This window comes from Cynocephalus volans, chromosome 3, assembly GCF_027409185.1.
Source record: "Cynocephalus volans isolate mCynVol1 chromosome 3, mCynVol1.pri, whole genome shotgun sequence".
In the NCBI taxonomy this organism is placed as follows: domain Eukaryota; kingdom Metazoa; phylum Chordata; class Mammalia; order Dermoptera; family Cynocephalidae; genus Cynocephalus; species Cynocephalus volans.
The window spans coordinates 37,942,513-37,964,590 of NC_084462.1; the positions used below are offsets into that span (position 1 = coordinate 37,942,513).

General features: G+C 32.7%; 1 protein-coding gene across 9 annotated transcripts in view; it reads left to right on the top strand.

The window, feature by feature from the left end:
* Window positions 1–22,078, top strand: part of UBE3A (ubiquitin protein ligase E3A) — a 103,426-nt gene that overhangs the window by 65,864 nt on the left and 15,484 nt on the right. For 6 of the 9 annotated variants that reach the window (XM_063088886.1, XM_063088887.1, XM_063088890.1 and 3 more), the window contains 7 exons: window positions 1,246–1,547; window positions 4,300–5,546; window positions 14,170–14,314; window positions 17,043–17,248; window positions 17,887–18,051; window positions 19,143–19,298; window positions 19,399–19,472. In XM_063088886.1, the coding sequence (XP_062944956.1) occupies window positions 1,246–1,547; window positions 4,300–5,546; window positions 14,170–14,314; window positions 17,043–17,248; window positions 17,887–18,051; window positions 19,143–19,298; window positions 19,399–19,472 (2,295 nt within the window). The remainder of the gene's footprint in view (window positions 1–1,245; window positions 1,548–4,299; window positions 5,547–14,169; window positions 14,315–17,042; window positions 17,249–17,886; window positions 18,052–19,142; window positions 19,299–19,398; window positions 19,473–22,078) is intronic. The other 3 variants (XM_063088894.1, XM_063088892.1, XM_063088895.1) reach the window with 1 other exon arrangement.

A 22,078-nucleotide genomic window follows, 5' to 3' on the forward strand; every position in this document is an offset into this window, starting at 1 on the left:
TGGAAGCACCAGAATGAATTGAATGTGTTTTTGAATTATCACTCTTTGTCATCTACCTTGATAGTTTGAGTCAAAGTCCTACTTTTGATATAAAATTGGACTTCTTAGTGTGTCCCATATGTATTTATTTGCTGTCTTGTTAGTTGTTGAGTTTCTCATGATTAACAAGATGCAAACTCCACTGCCCTTGGACGTTTAGTTTTACATGTTAATAAGATAATTGTAGGAACATTTTGAAAATTATTTTTTCTTATAGTTTTGATTCTTCGTAGTTTTTATTCTAGTACTTGTGAATTAGGGACCAAAATTAATAGCTATGAATTATGTTCCTTTGGATCCAGTAGTCTGTTCTACTTATAGTAATCTCATCTTCAGTTAGTAGAAGCATAGAGTTTTAGAAATGAATAAGCCATAGAGAGAGATAATGTAGTCTAACTTCTTGCTTGGTGAAATAATCTCTTCCTCAGTCTTCTTGGTACCTCTGCTGGAACAGCAATAATGGAACATTAACCTACATACTTTAAGTTCACAAAGTAAGAGGAATTTTGCCCTAATGGAACTTGAAATATTCCATGTTATAATAACAGAATTAGTGAGGAGATTTAGTGAAAAGCTTTAGGTTTAAGATTGTATGCTTTCGAATCACTTTCTTGTAGTATAATGCTATCTTTGGATATTTCAGTTATAAATTTATTTTTAAATCTCCCATGTGGTAGATACATGGAAAAAACATTTTTTTAAAATTACAGAGAGAAATTCTGTTAACTATAAATCAAGTATTTAGAAACTGTTAAAACAAAATGGTGATTTTTAATATAAAGGAAAACTGGATTGATGCTTTAAGTAGATTCTTGTTTTCTTAATGCTCATTTTTAAAGTGATAAAATAAAACTCATAGAAAGCCACAAACGTTGTGATTTTCTTCAGTTATTGTTCTAAGCAATTTAAGCACATGTACCATCAAACAGTCCCCCTCCCGTTTTTTAATCAAAGGAAAGTATTAAAACAATGCTTTTGATAAGCATTTGACATTTCTTTATTATAGTATCTTAGAAAATATTTCTCAAATATTTCACTAGTCAAAAGTTGTAGCTAAATAGAGTGGATCTCCATTTTCTACACCACATCTTAATATGTAAGTTTATTACTTCAGTGCTTGACTAACTTCTGCCTTGATGATCTGTTGAGCTTTGTACCTGAGAGCTGTACTAATCTCCATGCTTATTGTTTGAATGTTTGGTACAGGAAGCGAGCAGCTGCAAAGCATTTAATAGAACGCTACTACCACCAGTTAACTGAGGGCTGTGGAAATGAGGCCTGCACGAATGAGTTTTGTGCTTCCTGTCCAACTTTTCTTCGTATGGATAACAATGCAGCAGCTATTAAAGCCCTCGAACTTTATAAGATTAATGCAAAACTCTGTGATCCTCATCCCTCCAAGAAAGGAGCAAGCTCAGCTTACCTTGAGAACTCGAAAGGTACCCCTAACAACTCCTGCTCAGAGGTAAAGATGAACAAGAAGGAAAGAGCTAGAGTTGATTTTAAAGGTAAGATGTTCTGTTTTTAATTGAAAATTGTTGACTGAAAATCATATTAGAGATTTAAATGTGTGAAATTTTTTGTTTGTTTTGCCTTATTTTGTGACATTAAGACATATTAGTATAGTAGAACCATTTTTGTATTGTAGTAAAGGACAAATAATAATTGCATTAATGACTTAACTACATTTTACTGGTCTAACGGTCACTAATTAGAGGATTATATTCCAAAAATTCATTTGTTAATGGCTTGATTAGAACCTTTAAAAATTTCTCCTAGGAATAATGTTTTAACTGGTAGTTAATCTCCTACAACTAAACCACAAAGCTGTTTAAATTATAGAATACCTGGACTAAGTATTTGGTATGGGTTCTGGAAACCTCCTCCTCCCCCCTCAGGACTATGTGTGGAAAGAAGCAGAGGAAGCATAGTTATTTCCATTTCTGAAGGAAAGGCCAAATTTTCTAGTAGTTTTCTGGGAAACAGTTCTACTTGTCCTTCTAATACAGTCTTCCCATATCCTGCTGAGTCTTCTCCTGGGCATTTGGTACATTCATGTTGCCAGGGATCATGACCAATGGCAATCTTCACTCAAGTATTTTTGTTTTTTAAATAGTCCTATATTCCAAAATTGTTAAAGTTTTTTATTTTTTTTTTCCTTATTCCTAAATTCCAGTCTTTCTTTTCTTCAACGAAGGTAATTAGTAACCAAGGAAGCAAATTTCTGAATAATTGTAAGGGCTTAGCCCCATGAGAGGCAATTATATTAAAGAGAAAGCTTTTTGTTTAAGACATATATGAGTTAGAGAATGCCTCTAAAATTTTCGGTAACATCATTGGAATCAAGTTTAAATGAATTAGTGAAGTGGAATTGTGTTATAGCTTCTACTTTGTTTCCACAGTAAAACTGTTTTCATTACTTTATACAACTTCGTTGCTTCAAAATGTATAGTTACTTCTGTTTGATGAATTAGCTCACATACTGTGGATAAATAAGTGAATGCTGCTAATATGTATAATGTGGAAACTGCATTCACTCCATTATACACATTTCTCCAGCAGGTGTGCACCACAAATTAACAGTAGCTGAATGTAGAATGTGCTGGCAACGTTGAATGCAGCCAGCCATGGGAGAGTATGGTACAAAATGGATGTACTCATCTTCTTTTTGGCCATGTGCTCCATCTTAGAGGTGTTTATTGTGTGTCTCTCCCTAGTTTTATACTCTGTTCCCCCCTTTTGCTCAAGTCTATGTAATCTAGCAGTTTCAATATGCTACTGCTCCCCCCCACACTCCCCCCCTTTTTTTGCAATGTTCTGTATTTATTGTAGTATATTTCTGTTAGGAATTATAGATGCTTTAACATTTGAAGATGTTCTGAACTACACTAGTACTCTTATATTGATTATTGATTATGTTTGTTAGCTCTGGTTACAAAGTTGTATAGGTAATTGATAGTCTTTCTGAAATTCTGTTTTTGCATAAGATTTTTTTTAAGTGCAAAATTTTATAGATTTAAGAGTATTTTTAGGAACATACATATATTACAAAACATACAGGTTAATCTTCCAAAAATGTCTCTTCATGTAATGTTTTCTCGGTAAAACATCTCTTTTTATTGATACCCAAACTTTATGAATGGTTACATTTCTAATTACAACGTTTTTTGGACCAATTTTATATCTGAAAAACTCAGTGCAACATTTCAAACAAAACATGTGGAAAAGTATTGGTACATTCTATATAGGATTAGTAGAATATCAGAATCATTTGAAGATGTTCTGAATGCATGGCAAAGGGTATACCGGTCTAGAATGTTGCTCTACCGTAAGACGGGCCCTGTTACTGCATGCAAAGCAAGCCTTTTTAACAGCCTCGTGATTTGATTACTAGGAAGCAAAATGTTTTATGTCCTAACAGAATAGTTAATTTATAGTAAGTACTTTCTATGTTTTGATTACATTTTAGGAAATTAGATAGGCATTTTGTGTTGTCTTGTAAGAAGGTATTATAATATTTTCCAATTAAAATAAGAAATAGGCTCCCAGTTAGTGGTTTTCTGCTTTTTGAAGAGATTACTGATATTTAGCAAAAGATACCTATGTATTCTTAATAGAACAAACCTGACGATTAGTTCTTAAAGATTTAGGACACTCTGGTAGTAGCAACAAATCAGATTTGTTAATGTGATAAAATTTGGTATTTTTGTGCTTCAACTTTGAGGCCATTTATTCAGTGATAACTTGCATTTTATATTGTCTTTGACTGTGATGCAAATATATTAAAGCAGAAGTAGGAATAATATTAAAAATTTTTACATGTTGTACAGTACATGTGTAAGGGTATATTTGGCACAATGAAGGTAGGATTTTCAGCTCTACAGCCAGGTTGTAAGAGATGTATTATGATGGATCAGCATATAATATATTGGTTGATATTTGCAGTTAAAGCTACATTTGATTGTAAAGTAAGTTTGAACTATCATGACCTCATTAAAAGCTGGTTATTGTTGAAAATATATAAAATAATGGGTCAGGCTGTTGGTATTAGTAGTTCATGGGGGAAAAAAATTGATAACCATAATATTTTGTTGGTTGGAAATAAGTACTGGATAATTTTTTTTTTAAGAGTTGCAAATTGTAAATGATATTGAGTCCAAAATGTTTTGCTGTTTTACTTTTTACTAGAACTTATTGCCACAAAGTAAACATGTATATACTATGAAAATAAATGTTCTCTTTTTTACTCTAATTTTCTAGATGTGACTTACCTAACAGAAGAGACGGTCTATGAAATTCTTGAATTATGTGGAGAGAGAGAGGATTATTCCCCTTTAATTCGTGTTATTGGAAGAGTTTTTTCTAGTGCTGAGGCATTAGTACAGAGTTTTCGGAAAGTCAAACAACATACCAAGGAAGAACTGAAATCTCTTCAAGGAAAGGATGAAGACAAGGATGAAGATGAAAAGGAAAAAGCTGCATGTTCTGCTGCTGCTATGGAAGAAGATTCAGAAGCATCTTCTTCAAGGATAGGTGATAGCTCACAGGGAGACAACAATTTACAAAAATTAGGCCCTGATGATGTGTCTGTGGATATTGATGCCATTAGAAGGGTTTACACCAGATTGCTCTCTAATGAAAAAATAGAAACTGCCTTTCTCAATGCACTTGTGTATTTGTCACCTAACGTGGAATGTGACTTGACGTATCACAATGTATACTCCCGAGATCCTAATTATCTGAATTTGTTCATTATTGTGATGGAGAATAGAAATCTCCACAGTCCTGAATATCTGGAAATGGCTTTGCCGTTATTTTGCAAAGCAATGAGCAAGCTACCCCTTGCAGCCCAAGGAAAACTGATTAGACTGTGGTCTAAGTACAGTGCAGACCAGATTCGGAGAATGATGGAAACATTTCAGCAACTTATTACTTACAAAGTCATAAGCAATGAATTTAACAGTCGAAATCTAGTGAACGATGATGATGCCATCGTTGCTGCTTCAAAGTGCTTGAAAATGGTTTACTATGCAAATGTAGTGGGAGGGGAAGTGGACACAAATCATAATGAAGAAGATGATGAAGAGCCCATCCCTGAGTCCAGTGAATTGACACTTCAGGAGCTTTTGGGAGAGGAAAGAAGAAATAAGAAAGGTCCTCGAGTGGATCCATTGGAAACTGAACTTGGTGTTAAAACTCTGGATTGTCGAAAACCACTTATCCCTTTTGAAGAGTTTATTAATGAACCACTGAATGAAGTTCTAGAAATGGATAAAGATTATACTTTTTTCAAAGTAGAAACAGAGAACAAATTCTCTTTTATGACATGTCCCTTTATATTGAATGCTGTCACCAAGAATTTGGGATTATATTATGACAATAGAATTCGTATGTACAGTGAAAGAAGAATCACTGTTCTCTACAGCTTAGTTCAAGGACAGCAGTTGAATCCATATTTGAGACTCAAAGTTAGACGTGACCATATCATAGATGATGCGCTTGTCCGGGTAAGTTGGGCTGTTGTTTAAAATCAATACTAGATTAAAAACCAAACGATGGCGATATTGTGATGCAGTTTAGTGAATTTATTTTATAAGTAACCATTTGAAAGGAAAAAATGGTGTCATGTAGCATAGGAACACATGGACTTTCTGATATTAAATATAAGTAGTATACTTTTGTTGCTCCTGTCCTGTTTATAAATGTGTTCTACAAAGTAGTGGTTGTCTTATGTAATAATTACTCTCTCTTTGAAAAAGAATGGATTTTCCAAATCTTGTAAACCAGCCCCAAAAGTTTCTTCATTAAGGAGAGAAGATGGTGTTGGGGAAAGACCAGACCAGAACACAGGAATGATGGAAATGTGGAAATACCTGAGTATGTATGGATGTAAAGTCTAACTAGGAGAAGTAGTGCAGTAAAACCATACCATACAATTATAAGCAGTATCCAAAAAATTTCATCATGTAACATTTAGAGTTGCATTATGTGAATTTGTTGATGTGACTAGGGCAGGTCATTGTGTATTGTCAGTAAGAATTTGGGGTCCTGCTGGGCCACTCACAATGTTCCTGTATGGCACTGTCTGGTTGTGGTAGTTTCTTCTCACTTAAGTATTCATAGGGGCAACTCTAGGTCTTGGAACTTATGGGAAAATAGCAGCTATTCCAGTAATTTTGGGATTAATGGTACCTGTATCATCAACCAAATCCAGGGAGATTGAGTTAGGAAAATACTGGGAACTCAGGTATCCATCTTCTAACTTCCTGTTTCACCAGAGGGGGTTGCCTCTTGTTCCTTCCTTTCCTCCACAGAAGATAAGAATTTTATTGTTCCTATTTAAGAATACAGGGCTGACCAGAAGACAGAAACCAACTGCAAGTAACATTTTACCAAAATTTACATTTGTCACAGGGTGCTTTACTGCAGGGTTTTTTTGCATTCATGGTATTGCTAGTTCTTTTTCATCAGCTTCAAGTAAAATTTAATATCACTAAAGGATGGGAACCGTGACACCGACAAATAGGAAGTAGTGATATTTATTTTAAAATGTATTTCAGTTTCAGAATGGACTTGTCTGAATCTGAGAATTTATAAAACTAAACCAGTGAAAAAAATTGTTTGACATCTCAGAAATTAAGTTGCAAAGATCTTGTGCCTCTTTTCTTTAATACTGGTTTTTAAAAATATATATGCTTGTAATGTTGAAGAAAGATTCTGCATTATTTAAGCAACTTGAGCAGTTGCTCAGTGGAGACAGAAACAGGCATTAACTACCTGAAGTAATTATCATTGTTTGCTTTCTAGTGCTCTTTATTTTACTTATACAGTTTTGGTCTACATGAATAATTAATTACACTTAATGACCATTCATCAGGCAGCCAGCAACATATTTTACATTGTTTAGCGGAATGGTAGGGTATTTTATAATAATGTGAGTGATATTTTATGAAAAGCATGTTGGGGTCTATCTATGAATATCCATTGTTAAAGCAGAACTGCAAGTGCCAAAACTAGGCATTTTTATGTTTGGCCTCTTGGAGTGGGTTCCCTTATCTGTCTTCAGCAAAAGCTATGCCTGGCCTTTAAAAAACAATGAAACTACTCTGTGTAAGATTCAATCCAGGGTTAAAAAAAATTGTCCACATTTCTCACGTGCATTCTCAGAAGTCCACCCAGTCTTATTTTCCTCCCTTCCCCGTTTTTTTCCCTGGTAAAGCAAAGGTAAGAACCAACAAAAGTTTAGGTACTTGTATACTTACTTTATTCTATTTTTTAAATGATTTCTAGGATTTCGAGGAAACAACTATTTCAGGTTTTAATGGCTTGTTCTAAGCAGGTGTTAGAGTAAAATTAAGTGTGAGCTTTTTAATTATACTAACAATTTTTTTTAGCATGCTTAATTATGTCAATAGTAGATATTGCGATTTGGCCTATTTTAAATCCAGATTCACTAGATAATATTTGTACTTCAATATTACCAGTCCACAAAAGCAGTTTACTTCATAAGTCCCGTGGGTTAGGCACTTTGATAACCAGTGGAGAAACAAAGAGATGGCTCCTACTGAGAAGTTTTTTAGGGTGCCTAAATCCTCACTGTAAGCAGATTTTACTCTTAACTTTCTTCCACCCTTCCTTCCTTTTCTTTCTTTCTTTCTTTCTTTTTTTTTTTTGAATAAATAACAATGTGAAAAGGTTAGAAAAATAAGCGTCAAAATAGGTCTTGGAAGTCAAATTGATAATCTGCCTTTTTTTTTTTTTTTTTTTTGAAACAATAGGTGATGGTTATGATAAAGTCACATTATTATAGAAACACAAAGTAGATGGTTTACAGCAGAAAGTGGTTTAAGATCATTCGCTGATGTGAACTCTCGAGTAGTGATGGTGTTTTTGACATCTTATTCCCCAAGGATCTACTTTACTTCCTTATCACAGTTTGACAATCAAAATAAACCCATTGACCACCTTCTTATGACCTCCTAATTTTGAACTGCACCATAGAGTCCAGTACAGAAGAAATGAAAAACTTTGTTGTGAGCTTAATATTGATAATTAAATAATTAAGATGATAGGATTCTAGACTTCCAGAGCTAAAAGGAACCTCAGAGCTACTCTTTAGTTTTTATCCATTTCTGAGGCTCAGAAAATAATGACTATATAATATGACACTCTTAAGTATGTTTTCTATTGGCTCTTATTTTTCAGTTGCTAATTTTAAGACTGATTAGGTTGGAGGAAGAGTGAGGGGTAGTAACTTGAATTAATAAGTATGATTTTTTTTTTTTTTTTTTTAAATATCTCCATTGTTTTTATGTGCCATGAAATTCAAACCAGAGTAACCAATTTTTTCTGAACTGGAGTTTTTAGAGGAACTAAAAACCTATCTTTGATGACAAGAGACTTAGTGTTTGTAGTATTTTATCAAATCTAAGATACCATTGATTGTAGGGCACGCTATTCAATGAAATATAAAATATAAGATGTCTTTCCACAAATAGATATCTCAGAATTGCTTAAGAACACTCTCCACACACCCCTGCTTAGTTACTGAAATATTTCCCCTAGGACTTATTTTTAATCTTTTTGTTGTTGTACCTTAGAAAATGGTACAATGATAAACATGAGCTCAGAGCTCAGTTTCCATTTGAATGAAAACAATCCTAATGTGATGAGGTTACTACAAATTTATTCATTTGTGTATTCTTTTAAAAGTAGATAATTTCTCATTTTTCTTAGAACAAAGCATTCCCAGAATTTTAAAAATTACTTTTTAAAGGAGTTAGAGGTTGAGTTATGCATATCATTGAAGAAGACAGTAACCGTCTTTGTCTTTGTAGTGCCCCAAACTGCCTTCACATTTGAATAGGAAAATTGTTTAAAAAAATTTTTTTTTTTTTGAAAGCCCTACCCTCTAGAGATTCAGATTAGGAGTTTTGGTGTGGAGCCTAGGAGTCTGTACTTTATTCTGATAAGGCAGGCTGCAAGCCAGTATTTAGGAAGACATCTATTGGTGCAGTTTGTATATATACATATGTATTGAGGTCACTTTTATATGCAAGTATATGTTTAGGTACCTGCCAGATTTTTAAGAGAATCATGAGGAGAGCAGGCTTAGAATAGGGGTTGATGGTGGTGTGAGACTTGGTTCTCATTAGACAGGGAGTTCTAGAATTTTGAGTAGACAGCTAAAAACCAAGAGAAATAGCTGGGATATAGAACTGGATAGAGAAGTCCCAAAATGGGAACTAGCAAGATAAAGGTTATCAGCACAAATGAAAAGTCCTACTACCAGGAAGTTCTACTCAATTCCCTCTAAAAATCACTGACCCGTTTTATCTGGGCTCAGGCAGCACTGTCTAATCCAGCTTCCAGCATCTTCCTTGGCAAGCACCCTTAGTTATTGAAACACGAACTTGATTCTTTTATCTATCAATTGACCTACAGTGCTTCGAGAATAAGATTATTCTGTGCTGCCCTGGATGTGTTTAATTGTATCTCATAAGTTTATTATGCTTCATGCAATTACTAATGTTGTTTCTTATGATTTATTCTAATTAAAATGAAGAACTTCCATGCTTGGTTTATGTTTTAAGAGTAATTTCTTGGAGCTAGCATGAGAGAATGAAGCAGATCTGCATAGATTCTCAGCATCATATAGTAATTTGAAACAATGAAACTCACCAAACTCCTTTTTATATATTAATATTATACTTGAGGAAAATGAAATACAGAGAGATTTTGGCCTGCAGAAATGAATGACAGAACTGGAAGTAAAACTCAGGATTCCGGGTCTCACAGACAGATGTGATTATGTGATTTAGCTGTTACCTACATTTAAACTTTGTATTTAAGCTGTAATAAACTTTTCTTCATCTGTTTATGGAGAGCATGAAAAAATTAAATATATCTGGATAATCTAAAAATCTCATTTTAATCAGTAGTTTAAGCCTACTCAGTAGTGAACTGCTCATCATAGAGTCTAACAAGTTGTCTGTGCTAGCCTTTCTAGAAAGTGAGAAGTTTACTTCTACTTAAATTTCCATACAGTTAAGTGATCTTTCTTCAATTACAGATAAGGATGGATTTGATGTAATAGCCGAGAATATAGTAAGATTTTAAGTGATGGGGTCTTCTTTTTGATTCTTGTAAATCTGGCAATATGATATTTTTATATTGAGATGTCATCCTACCTAGGTATTCTGGGGATGTTTTGATATCAGGTCAATTTTTAAAAAATGATCTCTCTAGGATTTCATCATCATGGCCAGTTAAATGTTCAGAAATTGAAAATCGTTTTATCCAACAATTGATGAAATCAAGAGACTTAGTAAGAAGAGGAAATCATATAAGGAAGAGGTAGATGTCATTACGTCCAGTATGTTTTTGTTTATTTTTCCTCAGAATCTCAGTCTTTAGTCTCCATATTAAATTAATACAAAATATATGCTACTTTAAGAACTACCTGTATTGTATAAAAATCCACACCTGTATGTACACTAAATGAATTCAGGGATTCATATAAATTCTCCTTTTCAGAATATTCATTGCCATATTCCTTCAATTTCCAGATATTCTACTGAATTTAAAACAACTTTTGATTTTAAAAATTGAGTTTTAGATGATCTAGCTATTATATAAAGTAATACACCTTTACAGTTTAATTCTTAAATCATTTTCTAATTTTCTAAACATTGGATTAGAGGTTGTTATTTCTAAGAAAAAGAAAAAACAAATATAGCCCCTTATGTAATAACGGCCTTTGTCAAATTGGTTATTGCTAAATTTAATGTTATGTATTTGTTACCACAATTAAAAATAAAGCATATTTTTTAAAAAAGCATAGGCTACCCATGTATCCTTAAATGATCAATATTTTACAAAATCACTTACATAAATCAGAATGGTAATCTAAAATAGATAGTAATTGGAGATTTTCACCTGCAGAATTCAGTTGCCAACTATTCTTCAGATATTCTTCAGATCATTCTTTTTGCATATTTACATTCGAATACATCCTGATTCTATCAGCACCGCACTCTCCCGAGTGAGCCACGGGCCAGCCACGGGCCGGCCCTACATCCTGATTCTAAAAGTAATATGTATTTGCTGTAAAAAAAAAAAAAAAAAAAAAATGAAAAAAAAATATTTCTAGTCACTGTGGAGAGGCAGTAAGCATAGCAGTTAAGAGCTTCTTTCCTGGATTGGAATCTCCGTTCTGTGATTTACTAAGTGTGACTTGAGAAAATTATTTAACTTTTTGTTAACTCAGGGTCCCCATCTGTAAAATGGAATTGATGATATTACCTATCTCATATGGTCATTGTGAAGATTAAATCAGTTGCGATATGTAAAGTGCTACATAAGTGCTGTATATTGTTTTTGCTGGTATTCATGGAATATTTTTGTTCTATTATGTCATGGTTGTTAGGTTTTCAGACAAGCTGGAAAAAAATTTATAACCATTAAAATAATAATAATAATAACAGCAACAACAACAGCTAGTACTTATAAGCACTGACTGTGCAGGGAATTCATCTAAGCATTTCACATGTTTATTGTTGTATTATGCTTATTTTACAGATGAATCTAAATCAAAGAGACGTAGAGTTTATTTTTAAAGTTACCGTAATAGAACATATTGCACTGAATTCTTTTGGTACCCAAGATGGGGAATATAGAGTAGGGATTGGTGGAAGTGGACAGGACTATAGTATCTTATTAAGAATGAAGATAAATTTGCCTCATTTGTATGACATGTTCTAGGTGGAGCTAAGGATAGAACATAGGGCATCGAATCTTGTGGAAATTCTCCACTAAATCCTTTAAAAGAAGTCATTTATGAATGTTAATGGGGAAAAGCTACAATATGCACAGTCTAATTATTAGGTAATCTTTTTTTCTTCATTGTGGAGTATATTATATTTGATGTAAGCAAGTTTGTCTTTGTATGTAAAGGCAGGTATAAACATTGACTTACATCCTTTAATACCTAGCTAGTTAGGACCTGAAGAAGAAAACTAGAAATGGGTTACATGGCAATATATAGGATGCTGGCCTAGTACTGCATTTGAGCTGAGATGGTAATTCTAATTTCAGTCTTTAAAATTCTATTTACTCTTTATTTGGAAACAGGTTTCCAACTAGAACTATTTTTTTTCCTCAAGGTTATTTTTGAATCTACATTTGTTTGACTCGAGTCTCAGAACTAGGCCATGTCAGGTTCCTTTGGGTGCATAAAATTGTGAATCTTTTGTTTAAAGAGCAAAGTCGTTTTAAAAAGTAACAGTATGATGTGTTATCTTCTTAATATTGCGTACTCTATAGCACTCTTTCTCCTATATTCTTATTAAGACTTCACAACTTTGTAGTATGAAGAGTAAGTATTCCTTTTTTTTTTTTCTTTGCAGATGAGAAAACTGAGGCTTAACTGAGTCGCTTGCTAAAGTTTTAAAGGTTAAAAGTTATGCTAAGTGACAGTTGGGACTAGTAAGGAGTATTTGACCCTTAATCCTTCCACAATAAAACGCTGTCTCAAAAATAAAATCTCTTAATATAACTTGTCCTAAAAATGATTTTGTAAATGTTAGATAACCACTGTTGAACAAGAACAGACATTTTTAAAAGCTAAAGACTTAGTTTACAGAATTGTAGAACCCCAAATTTGAAGATATTCACAGATAATTTCAGCCAGTTTTTTCAGACTTTTTTGACTGCAACCCCTAGTAAGAAATACTTTACGTGACATCCCAGTACACACATACATATCCATCTGTACAGCTAATTGAAACAAAAGTTTCACAAAAGAGTAGGTTTCATTACTGTGTGAAATACATTCTGATTTTTTTCCCTTTGTTGGTTGCAAATCACTTAATGGATTACACCTGCCCACTGAGTTGCAGTTGGTAGTTTGAAAAACAATGATCTAGGGCAATCTGACCTGATTCGTGAATTTAATATTTTATTTTTATAGACAAACTAAAATGCCTGAAGGAGTATTGTTACCTAAAAGTTCATTACTTTATTACTATAGTAAACTTATTCTATTGATGTTCGCATTGCTCAAAACCATTTTTAAAATTCCATTAAAATAGTTGTAATAACCTGAACACTCTTAAATATCTTGTTCTGGCAAATTTTCATCTTCAAGAGTAAAAATTTTTTTTAACAGCCAACAGATGTTTGAAGGCAGTTTAGCAAATAAGATGGATAATTAATTAGGCATACTGTTAGTTAATTTTAGATAAATAAATTTTCTATAAAAACAAATTACAGTATAAACATTTCACATTAAATAAAAACAAAACAAATTTTATGTTAGAATCTAGTGTTGATTTTATGATTAATCTCAGTGACAGGTTAATCACTTGTGCATTCATTGCTCTGTACATACAAAAAGTATTGCTGAAAGATTTACTGTTGAAAAATGCTAGACACTGTGGTTTGATAACTATTAGAAGTTAAGAGTAAGGACATAAGCAGGGAAGGGTATGTCTCACCTGCTTTCAAGAAAATGTAGGTATGAGTTCTAATTCATTAAAAAGCCGTAGTTTATACTAAGTGCTTTTATGAGAGACCTTAAACTGTTCCCTGTTTATCCAATGTAGTTTTCTTAATTGAAATTATTTTACTTACGCCTTAATAGATATTAAGACTTAATTAACTCTTGAGTTTCAATTCTAATAAACATAAAGGGCTACTACTGAACAATTTTGAAATCGAACTCTGTACTCCGTTGTTTTTGCTGAAATGATTTAATTTGAGTAGTCACTTAAGCATTCCTCTTTATTAACTTCTTTCCAAGTCCTAACTGAATAGCCCAGATTTCTTGTATGTATACAAGTAACAGAAAGTCTTACTCTGTTAATTTTATAAGAAATCAGTAAAGCTAAAAAGCAACTCTTTTACTGTTTGGTTTTCTTTTATCCTATTTTTTATTATCTGTGAGACTGAATCTTTGTCTTTACTGGCTTTTTATCAATTTGCTTTCTGTTTCCATTTAAAAATAAAAAGCCAACATTTTTTATTTGTTCCCTTGCCCTACTCCTTTTTATTTTGCTTCTACTTCTTATTTGGCTTTTATCCTGCTACTGGCAGTCACGTTTGTTTCACATTTATCTTTTCAATCACTAGCTAGAGATGATCGCTATGGAAAATCCTGCAGACTTGAAGAAACAGTTGTACGTGGAATTTGAAGGAGAACAAGGAGTTGATGAGGGAGGTGTTTCCAAAGAATTTTTCCAGCTGGTTGTGGAGGAAATCTTCAATCCAGATATTGGTAAATATCTGTGGTGTCATATCCTTTTGAAATAAGAGTTTGTTTACTTTGGCTTATAATTCTCAGTTATGAAGAGCAGCAAAAAAAGGTTTTGGTATGGATTACCTAGAATCATAGATAATGACTAAATTTGTGGGTTTCTAATAAAGGAAATTATCTTTTTGGTAAATTAAACAATAGAAGGATTTCTTTGCTCTTTGTAATCTAAAACAGTTCCTGGAGTTTCGAAGAACAGTGGTTTGAAAAATGTTGGGAGAATGTCTCACAAGTGTTCAAGTGGTCAAAGTTCGGAAACACTAGCTGATATCAAATTAACTGGATTCGTTTGCTAAAACGTTTCTTGGGGCTTAATATAGTAATGTTTCCCTCAAACTTTTTTGACCTCTAGAACCCATTTTTCACCTCACACCTAATGATATTTGCTTCCCAGAAGAGTTTTCATTGAACACAGTTTGGAAAAGTCTGATTATGTATGTCAGTTTGAGAGTGAAGGATCAAAGTTTCCATTTTTTATCCTTTTTTTGTGTGTATTAGACAAAATAGGCCAAGTAGAACAGGGAAAAGATGCAGCCTCTTGGATGGTCTGCTTAACTGGATTATTCTTAGTTTGTTCAATTTCTACAATATAACCATTTAGTTACTGGGCTTGCTTACATTTAAATTTGAATATGTGACAATTACAGGAAAAGGTTTCCACTAAAGTTACCATTAGAGTTGTGGGGAACTTGTCATTGAATAACGTGCATCGTTTCCCTTAAGCTTTGAGAGTTGACCTGTTACAGCCTGTTGATTGTCAGTATGTACACTGAATTGACCTTTCTGTTATTGTGTGTGTGTGTGTGTGTGTGTGTGTGTGTGTGTGTGTGTGTGTGTGTGTGTGTGTGTGTGTGTGTGTGTGTGTGTGTGTGTGTGTGTGCGCGCGCGTGCGTGCAAGCACTTTGGATTCATGATATAATTACAGTTAAGGTGAGACTAACTTATTCATATTTTAGCTAATGTTTATTAATCAGAAGGCTGTGCCATTTGTATGTAATTTGTTTCAAGTAAACCAGAGACACATAAAACCATGCCCTTTTTGAGATAGAAATTTAATTTATGAACTTTATAAGGAATTTATAAGCTTCATAAGTTTGGTAAACCATAGCTCTAGCTTTTGATATATCTAGAAATGCTATGAAATATGCTATGAAATATGCTTGCATTATATGCAGAAAAACTTTTAAGAAAAAAACATACATTAAGCACTTCCAGTTGATAGTAAAGGTAACTGAAATGATGACAGTAGAAATATCAAAGGAATATTTTATAAGAGGCATCCTTTTATGGTGCTTTTCTTCCAGGGACTTGAAAAAATGTGTTGCAGATGGAATCTTCTTAGACTTCAAAATTTCCTTCAAAATAGGGTAGTGACCTACGTAATTTGTATTTTCATTGACTTATAGTTTATTGCTCTTGAGACCAAGGACATGCATTGTGACATTTCATTAAATTTATTAATTAATTGTAATTATTTAGCAACTGTTTTTGACCCTACTTATACCATATTATAACCAAATTAAGTTTTTAGCACTTCCATGGATGTTGTAACTTGGTCTAAACTGTGACACTCAAGTATGAATTGGCTAAATTTCAACTATTATTTCATGAACATTAAACTGCATTAGAAAAATGTCCTATTCTTAATTTATGCTCTTAGTAATCAAGGTGACATTTTAAGGTTTTTTTCTTTTTAAAACTGAAAATGAAGGAACATTTTAAAGCCTTTAAAATTCTTATAAACTTATTTAAAAATATGTTATCTTATTGATTTCTAAACTCTTTTTTCTGTTGGGAATTACATATCTTTTTCAGACCTGATTCTTAAAATATTTTCATTACTTTCACAGTAGCAGCTGAAAAACATGTAGTAAAATAAGTTGTAAATTTAATTAAATGTTTAATTTTTCCTTAGGCATTTCTTTAAAAGGGAAAAAGATAATTCTGTCTTAGTTACGCTCATTCAGACAGGTAAAACCAAACATTTTGTTTTTTTAATGAGTGGTTTAAAGAAGGTCTCCATGTTTGAGTTTTGAATAGTGAAGACCATGTGAAAATGAAAGACTACAAAACTACTTTTGTTTTACATATTGGCTCACAATTAATATGTGTACTATACTTTATTTATATAAATTTATGTTTATGTACTTAGGGTCTTCTGACTTTGTTAGCAAGGTGCTAGAAAAATACAGGATCATTGTTCAGTTTTGAAAAAATGAAAACTCACTGTAATTCAATATTGTTTTTTTAAAACAGTACATGGAGATTAGTTATATTTTTGTAAATGAGATATTTTCAAAGTATGTTAGCCTTTTTTTGTTTTTGCATTTTTCAGCCATTGAGTACATAAAAGTATGAGTGAAAATTAACTTTTCATATATGTTAAAATTAGAAAATTGAATTTAATGAACATTTTTTCTGTTTTTCTGGAAATGCCGCCAAAACTGCTTATTACTTTTTTTACTTGGCTTCTTAAAATTCCATACCACCATTTGCCATGATTTATAACAATCAGATATATTTGGACATTGTTTTCTCAATTGCCAATATAATAGAAAAAAGTTTTTGTTACACCAGTATACATATAAGTTTTACGTGTGTAATTCTTTCAACTTTACATTTGTATTGTTGCTCATCATCAGTCTTTAATAAAACACAAAAGTAATGTATTTTTAAAAATCATTTCTTGTAGGTATGTTCACATATGATGAATCTACAAAATTGTTTTGGTTTAATCCATCTTCCTTTGAAACTGAGGGTCAGTTTACTCTGATTGGCATAGTACTGGGTCTGGCTATTTACAATAACTGTATTCTGGATGTACATTTTCCCATGGTTGTCTACAGGAAGCTAATGGGGAAAAAAGGCACCTTTCGTGACTTGGGAGACTCTCACCCAGTAAGTTGTCATTTTTTTATTCCATGTCCTATATTTTATTTAAAAGCAAAAATATAGTTATATAAAAATTGTAAAGTTTTTGTTTGGAATCTTTGTTGATATATATACCTACTATGATAAAGTTGTCTTAGGCTGATTGAAGTACCATGAACATATAGAAACTCAAAAGGGGAAATTTTTATGTATTGCTGTCAGCAGGCAGCTTTTGTTAAGATTGAATCTTGGAGCAGTGTTTTTAAATGTTTTGTTTGTTTTTTAATGAAATCATATGAGATAGCCGGATGAAGTCAGATTTGTCCTGGCTGAGGAGCTTGGCTGCAGTTTATGTGCCTATTTCTCTCCCCCCAGCCTGCCCCTTAACCTTGAGATACCACATAGGTCCTCATAAAGCATAGTGTGAAATCTGTTGCTAAATTAGTGGTGTGGGGTTTCTCAGTAGAGAATAGGACATCATCAGTGACTCACAATCTTTCTTTTCTAGGTCATAAACTATTTGGGGGCAGGAGAGAATCGTCTACACTTCAATTCTTATTGAAAAAGTTTTTTTTTTTTTTTTTTTAAATCAGAGTGATATAAACTGCTATTTGTTATATTTTGTAGTTCTGTAGTAGCCTCAATTTTCTATTTCTGGTTGTTAGGTTCTATATCAGAGTTTAAAAGATTTATTGGAGTATGAAGGGAATGTGGAAGATGATATGATGATCACTTTCCAGATATCACAGACAGACCTTTTTGGTAACCCAATGATGTATGACTTAAAGGAAAATGGTGATAAAATTCCGATTACAAATGAAAACAGGAAGGTAATAAATGTTTTTATATTGTCGTTTTTTGTTTGTTTATTAACAGTTTCAAAGCATGTATGCTTGTAATTTTCAAAGAATATCTTATATAGTTTGTACAGAGAACCAAGAAATCAAGTAACCAAGTTCATGTAAATGGTAGAGCCACAGTTTTCTATAAGCTGGTATGAGAATACACAGTAGGGCACTAAGTCCCTTTTAGAGAAAGGATGTGGAGTGATAACGAATAACTAAGCATGGCTATGAAGCAAGAAGCAGGTTGTTTCTCATATTAAGCTGTAGAAGTAAATAAGAGCCATGTGATTAAGGCTTTTATCACAGAACAAGTGCATTTAATCTACACATATGTATTCCATTTGTGATATAAATACACTTTTGAAAAGTATTCCTTACGTCAGATTTGGGTTTCTATTGGCTAAAAAGTATTCATCTGGAAACAGGAGAAAAATTCAGAACATAAGAGGAAAATTATAAGTATATAGTATACCTTTAAGAAATGTGTTTATATTAATACACTTTTTTGATAAAATATTATACTCAGTAAGGATACAAAGTACATTTTCCCATTATGATTTGGTACAGTAGCTTATGTGTCAAGCAAAACACCAGCATTTTGCTGAACTGGATACAGTAGGCAGCTTACCAAGTATTCTGTACTAGAAAACATGAGACTGTGGTTAGCTCAAATCCAGTACATTTCATTCTATTAAAATCATTGGCTTTTATAAATAGGTGTATACATGGTTTAAATGTGTTTGTGTTTGCATACCTGTTGAGGGAACCTAAAAAATTGTATTGAGGCCCCAGCTTTTATATTTAGTTCTGTTTAAAACACTATCAAAATTGAGGTTTATATGTATAACCATTTTATGTAGATGGCCTTTTTATGGTTTAATATTGGCTACCACAGAGAACTGTGAAATTATAAGAAGTATTTTCCTTTGTATGTCTACAATTTGAATTTTTAAAAAAAATCTTGAATGTTTTGTCCTTGGGAAAATAAAAACAGAAAAGCTGTGCAGCCCAATAGTAGTTGTGTTTTGTTTGTACAGCATATTATAAGAAGTTTTTGTGGTTAATGTTTTCTGCAGGAATTTGTCAATCTCTATTCTGACTACATTCTCAATAAGTCAGTAGAAAAACAGTTCAAGGCTTTTCGGAGAGGTTTTCATATGGTGACCAATGAATCTCCCTTAAAGTACTTATTCAGACCAGAAGAAATTGAATTGCTTATATGTGGAAGCCGGGTAAGAAAGCAGGTGTCTGCAAAAAAAAATTATGTATTGTTTTATTGTTTGTAATGGTGTAGCATAGAAGATATTAAGACATATTTTCTTGAATTTACAGAACCTAGATTTTCAAGCACTAGAAGAAACTACGGAATATGATGGTGGCTATACCAGGGATTCTGTTCTGATTAGGTGAGGTGCTGAATTCTTAAAAGGAAGTTTTGATTCAGCAAAGGGGTGTATACTTTATTCTTCAGAACTTTGTAGGTGCTGCTTCCCAAATAAGCAGAGTCACAAATTCTCATCTATAAAATTATAGTTAATCTTATGATTCATTTCATGAATGCAGTTTTTTATGTAAGTCTCATGTTTTCTCCTGCATTTGAGATATAAATTAATACTCCTGGTGATTCTGACTAGAGTATGCTTACTGCTGGTTAGAAGATGATCATAAAAATGAGACTACCGTCTTTGAATATTTCTCCTTTCTTTTGAGCCTCATTTGTGAACTGGTACATAGCTACTCTTTATTGGGTACTTTCTGTGTGAAATGGCACACTGTTTTACTTAATCCTTAAGACAATACAGCAAGATAAACATTAACGTTTCTATTTTACACATGAAGAAATTGAGCCATATATTTTCACAGAAAGAGGTAGAGGTTCCCAATGCTGTCTGCTTCCTAGTAAATGCCCTTGCTACTGTTTTACTTCTCTGTACTATGCTGTCCAATCCCGAAAGCCATAGGCTTCTCCATCCCCTTCTGAGATTGGTAAAAGGACAAAGATGCCCTTTTGCTACCCACTGGTGAGGTGAGAAGGCACTGTGAGGTACCTTCCTGGAAGTTGTCTCCGAAGGTAATTGCTCTAGGACCCAAGTATGTAAACACCAGGATGAATGTCAACTCTATCTAGCAGTAAATAATATTTTATGTTATTTTTATATTATTTTCTTCTGTTATTTTATGTTGCCTTCATCCTGTTTTTTAGGAGGTTACAAGTATTTCCATTTTGGTGTACCCTTGATCATTTTTAACAACTGTCATGAACACATTTACTCTTAGCAGCCACTGTGCTGCTACTTACTCAGTTTCAATGATGATTCATAAATGTGTTGAGATAACAGTGATAGGAAAACTGCACTTGTCAGTCACAAGGAGTATCACAGTGATATCTGTGTGATACTGTTGATCACAGATAGTTAGGACTGCTCACAGACTTGTGAAAAAAGTAGCATCTTAATGCTTTTCTGACAATAGTTGAAAATATCTTCTGCTTTTCTTTATGGAGAAATTATCTTTGAAATTAAGGTCTTAATTTTATTTCTAGCTTTTATAACAGCATTATTCCTATTTAATACATACCTTTAGATCATTTGTGAATACATAGTATGAAGGGCAAGCTAGTACTATGTGAAATGACAGATACAGTAGCTTCCAACTCATCCTTACAGTTGATAATATTCTAAACCTTTTAAAAGTATATGCACCTTCCTAATTTTGTCAATATTACTGTGATGAAAATATTAATTTATTAAATAGAGTCAACAACTAGTAGGATGTTGAAGACTTAAAATAGCGCTTGTAATATTAGGAAAAAAAACATATTTTGGTTGGTATTTATTTCATGAATTCAGAATTCATAAAAGTAAAATGAACAAAAACCGTGAAACTCTTTAATATATTTAAACTAAAAATTAACAGCTTAGTATTTAATATATAAAACATCACTAGAAATATGTTTTGTAGTTTTGGCTGCTGGCTGGTACAGGGTAGAAATATGATTTTAGTAAGATATTTTTAACATTATAAAGACAGAATTCTATGGAAGTTTTTACCATACCAATAATAAAATTAATGAAAATAAATTATTCAAATAACAACTCTACATTTAAAACACGAGTATTCAAAGGAAAGAGGTAATAAAAACTAAGTGTGAAAATGTTGAGTCACAGGTGAGTTCTTGTTCATGTGGTTTTTTGCTGTTGTAGAAGCTCTCTCTCATTTCGTTTCTTGTTTGACTCATTAGAGACATCTTTTCAAATACCTCTCCTCATCACTTTTTGGGAGTTGGAAGCAAGAACTGCAGTTTTTTTTTAAAATGATAGCTTCTGTTTCAAAGGTTTAATTCAGATTCAGATTTGATTTCCTTTCCAACTACTTCATAGGTGTTTGCACTTCCATCTGGAGGTACTTAACGTCTGATTAGCTCTCTCTCTCTCTTTTAGTAATTTTTATGGATTATGATTGGCTGGGTCTGTTAATTCATTTAGGGTTGCATAATTGTGACATTCTAATTGTTTATTCCTCCTTAATATTTTTTTAGAAAAACTCATCGACTCTTTGGTTACCCTAAATTACAGGTCATATATATGAACTGTATATATGCATATACATACGTGCGTACATATCAGACAGAATAAATGCTTTATTCTTTCCCATTACATACTAATTTTCAAAATAATGTGATTCCTTAACTGTTCTCCAAACGTTACTAATGTGGTGTTGGTGATACTAGTAGTGCTGGATGTTGTGTGAGGTAGAATTTGAATGCAGTGAAATATGCAGAACTTAACTCGACAGTTCAGAGTTTTAGAAAATTATACCCATGTAACCATATTTCAGTCAAGATATAGTCTGTGTCCATTATCCCAGAGTCCCCATGTATCCCCTTGCAGTCAATACCCATTTGCCACAGGCAACCACTGTTCTGATTGCCATCACTACAGTAGATTAGTTTTGCCTGCTCTTGAATTTCATATAAAGCAAGTCATATAGTATATACTTCTTTTGCATCCAG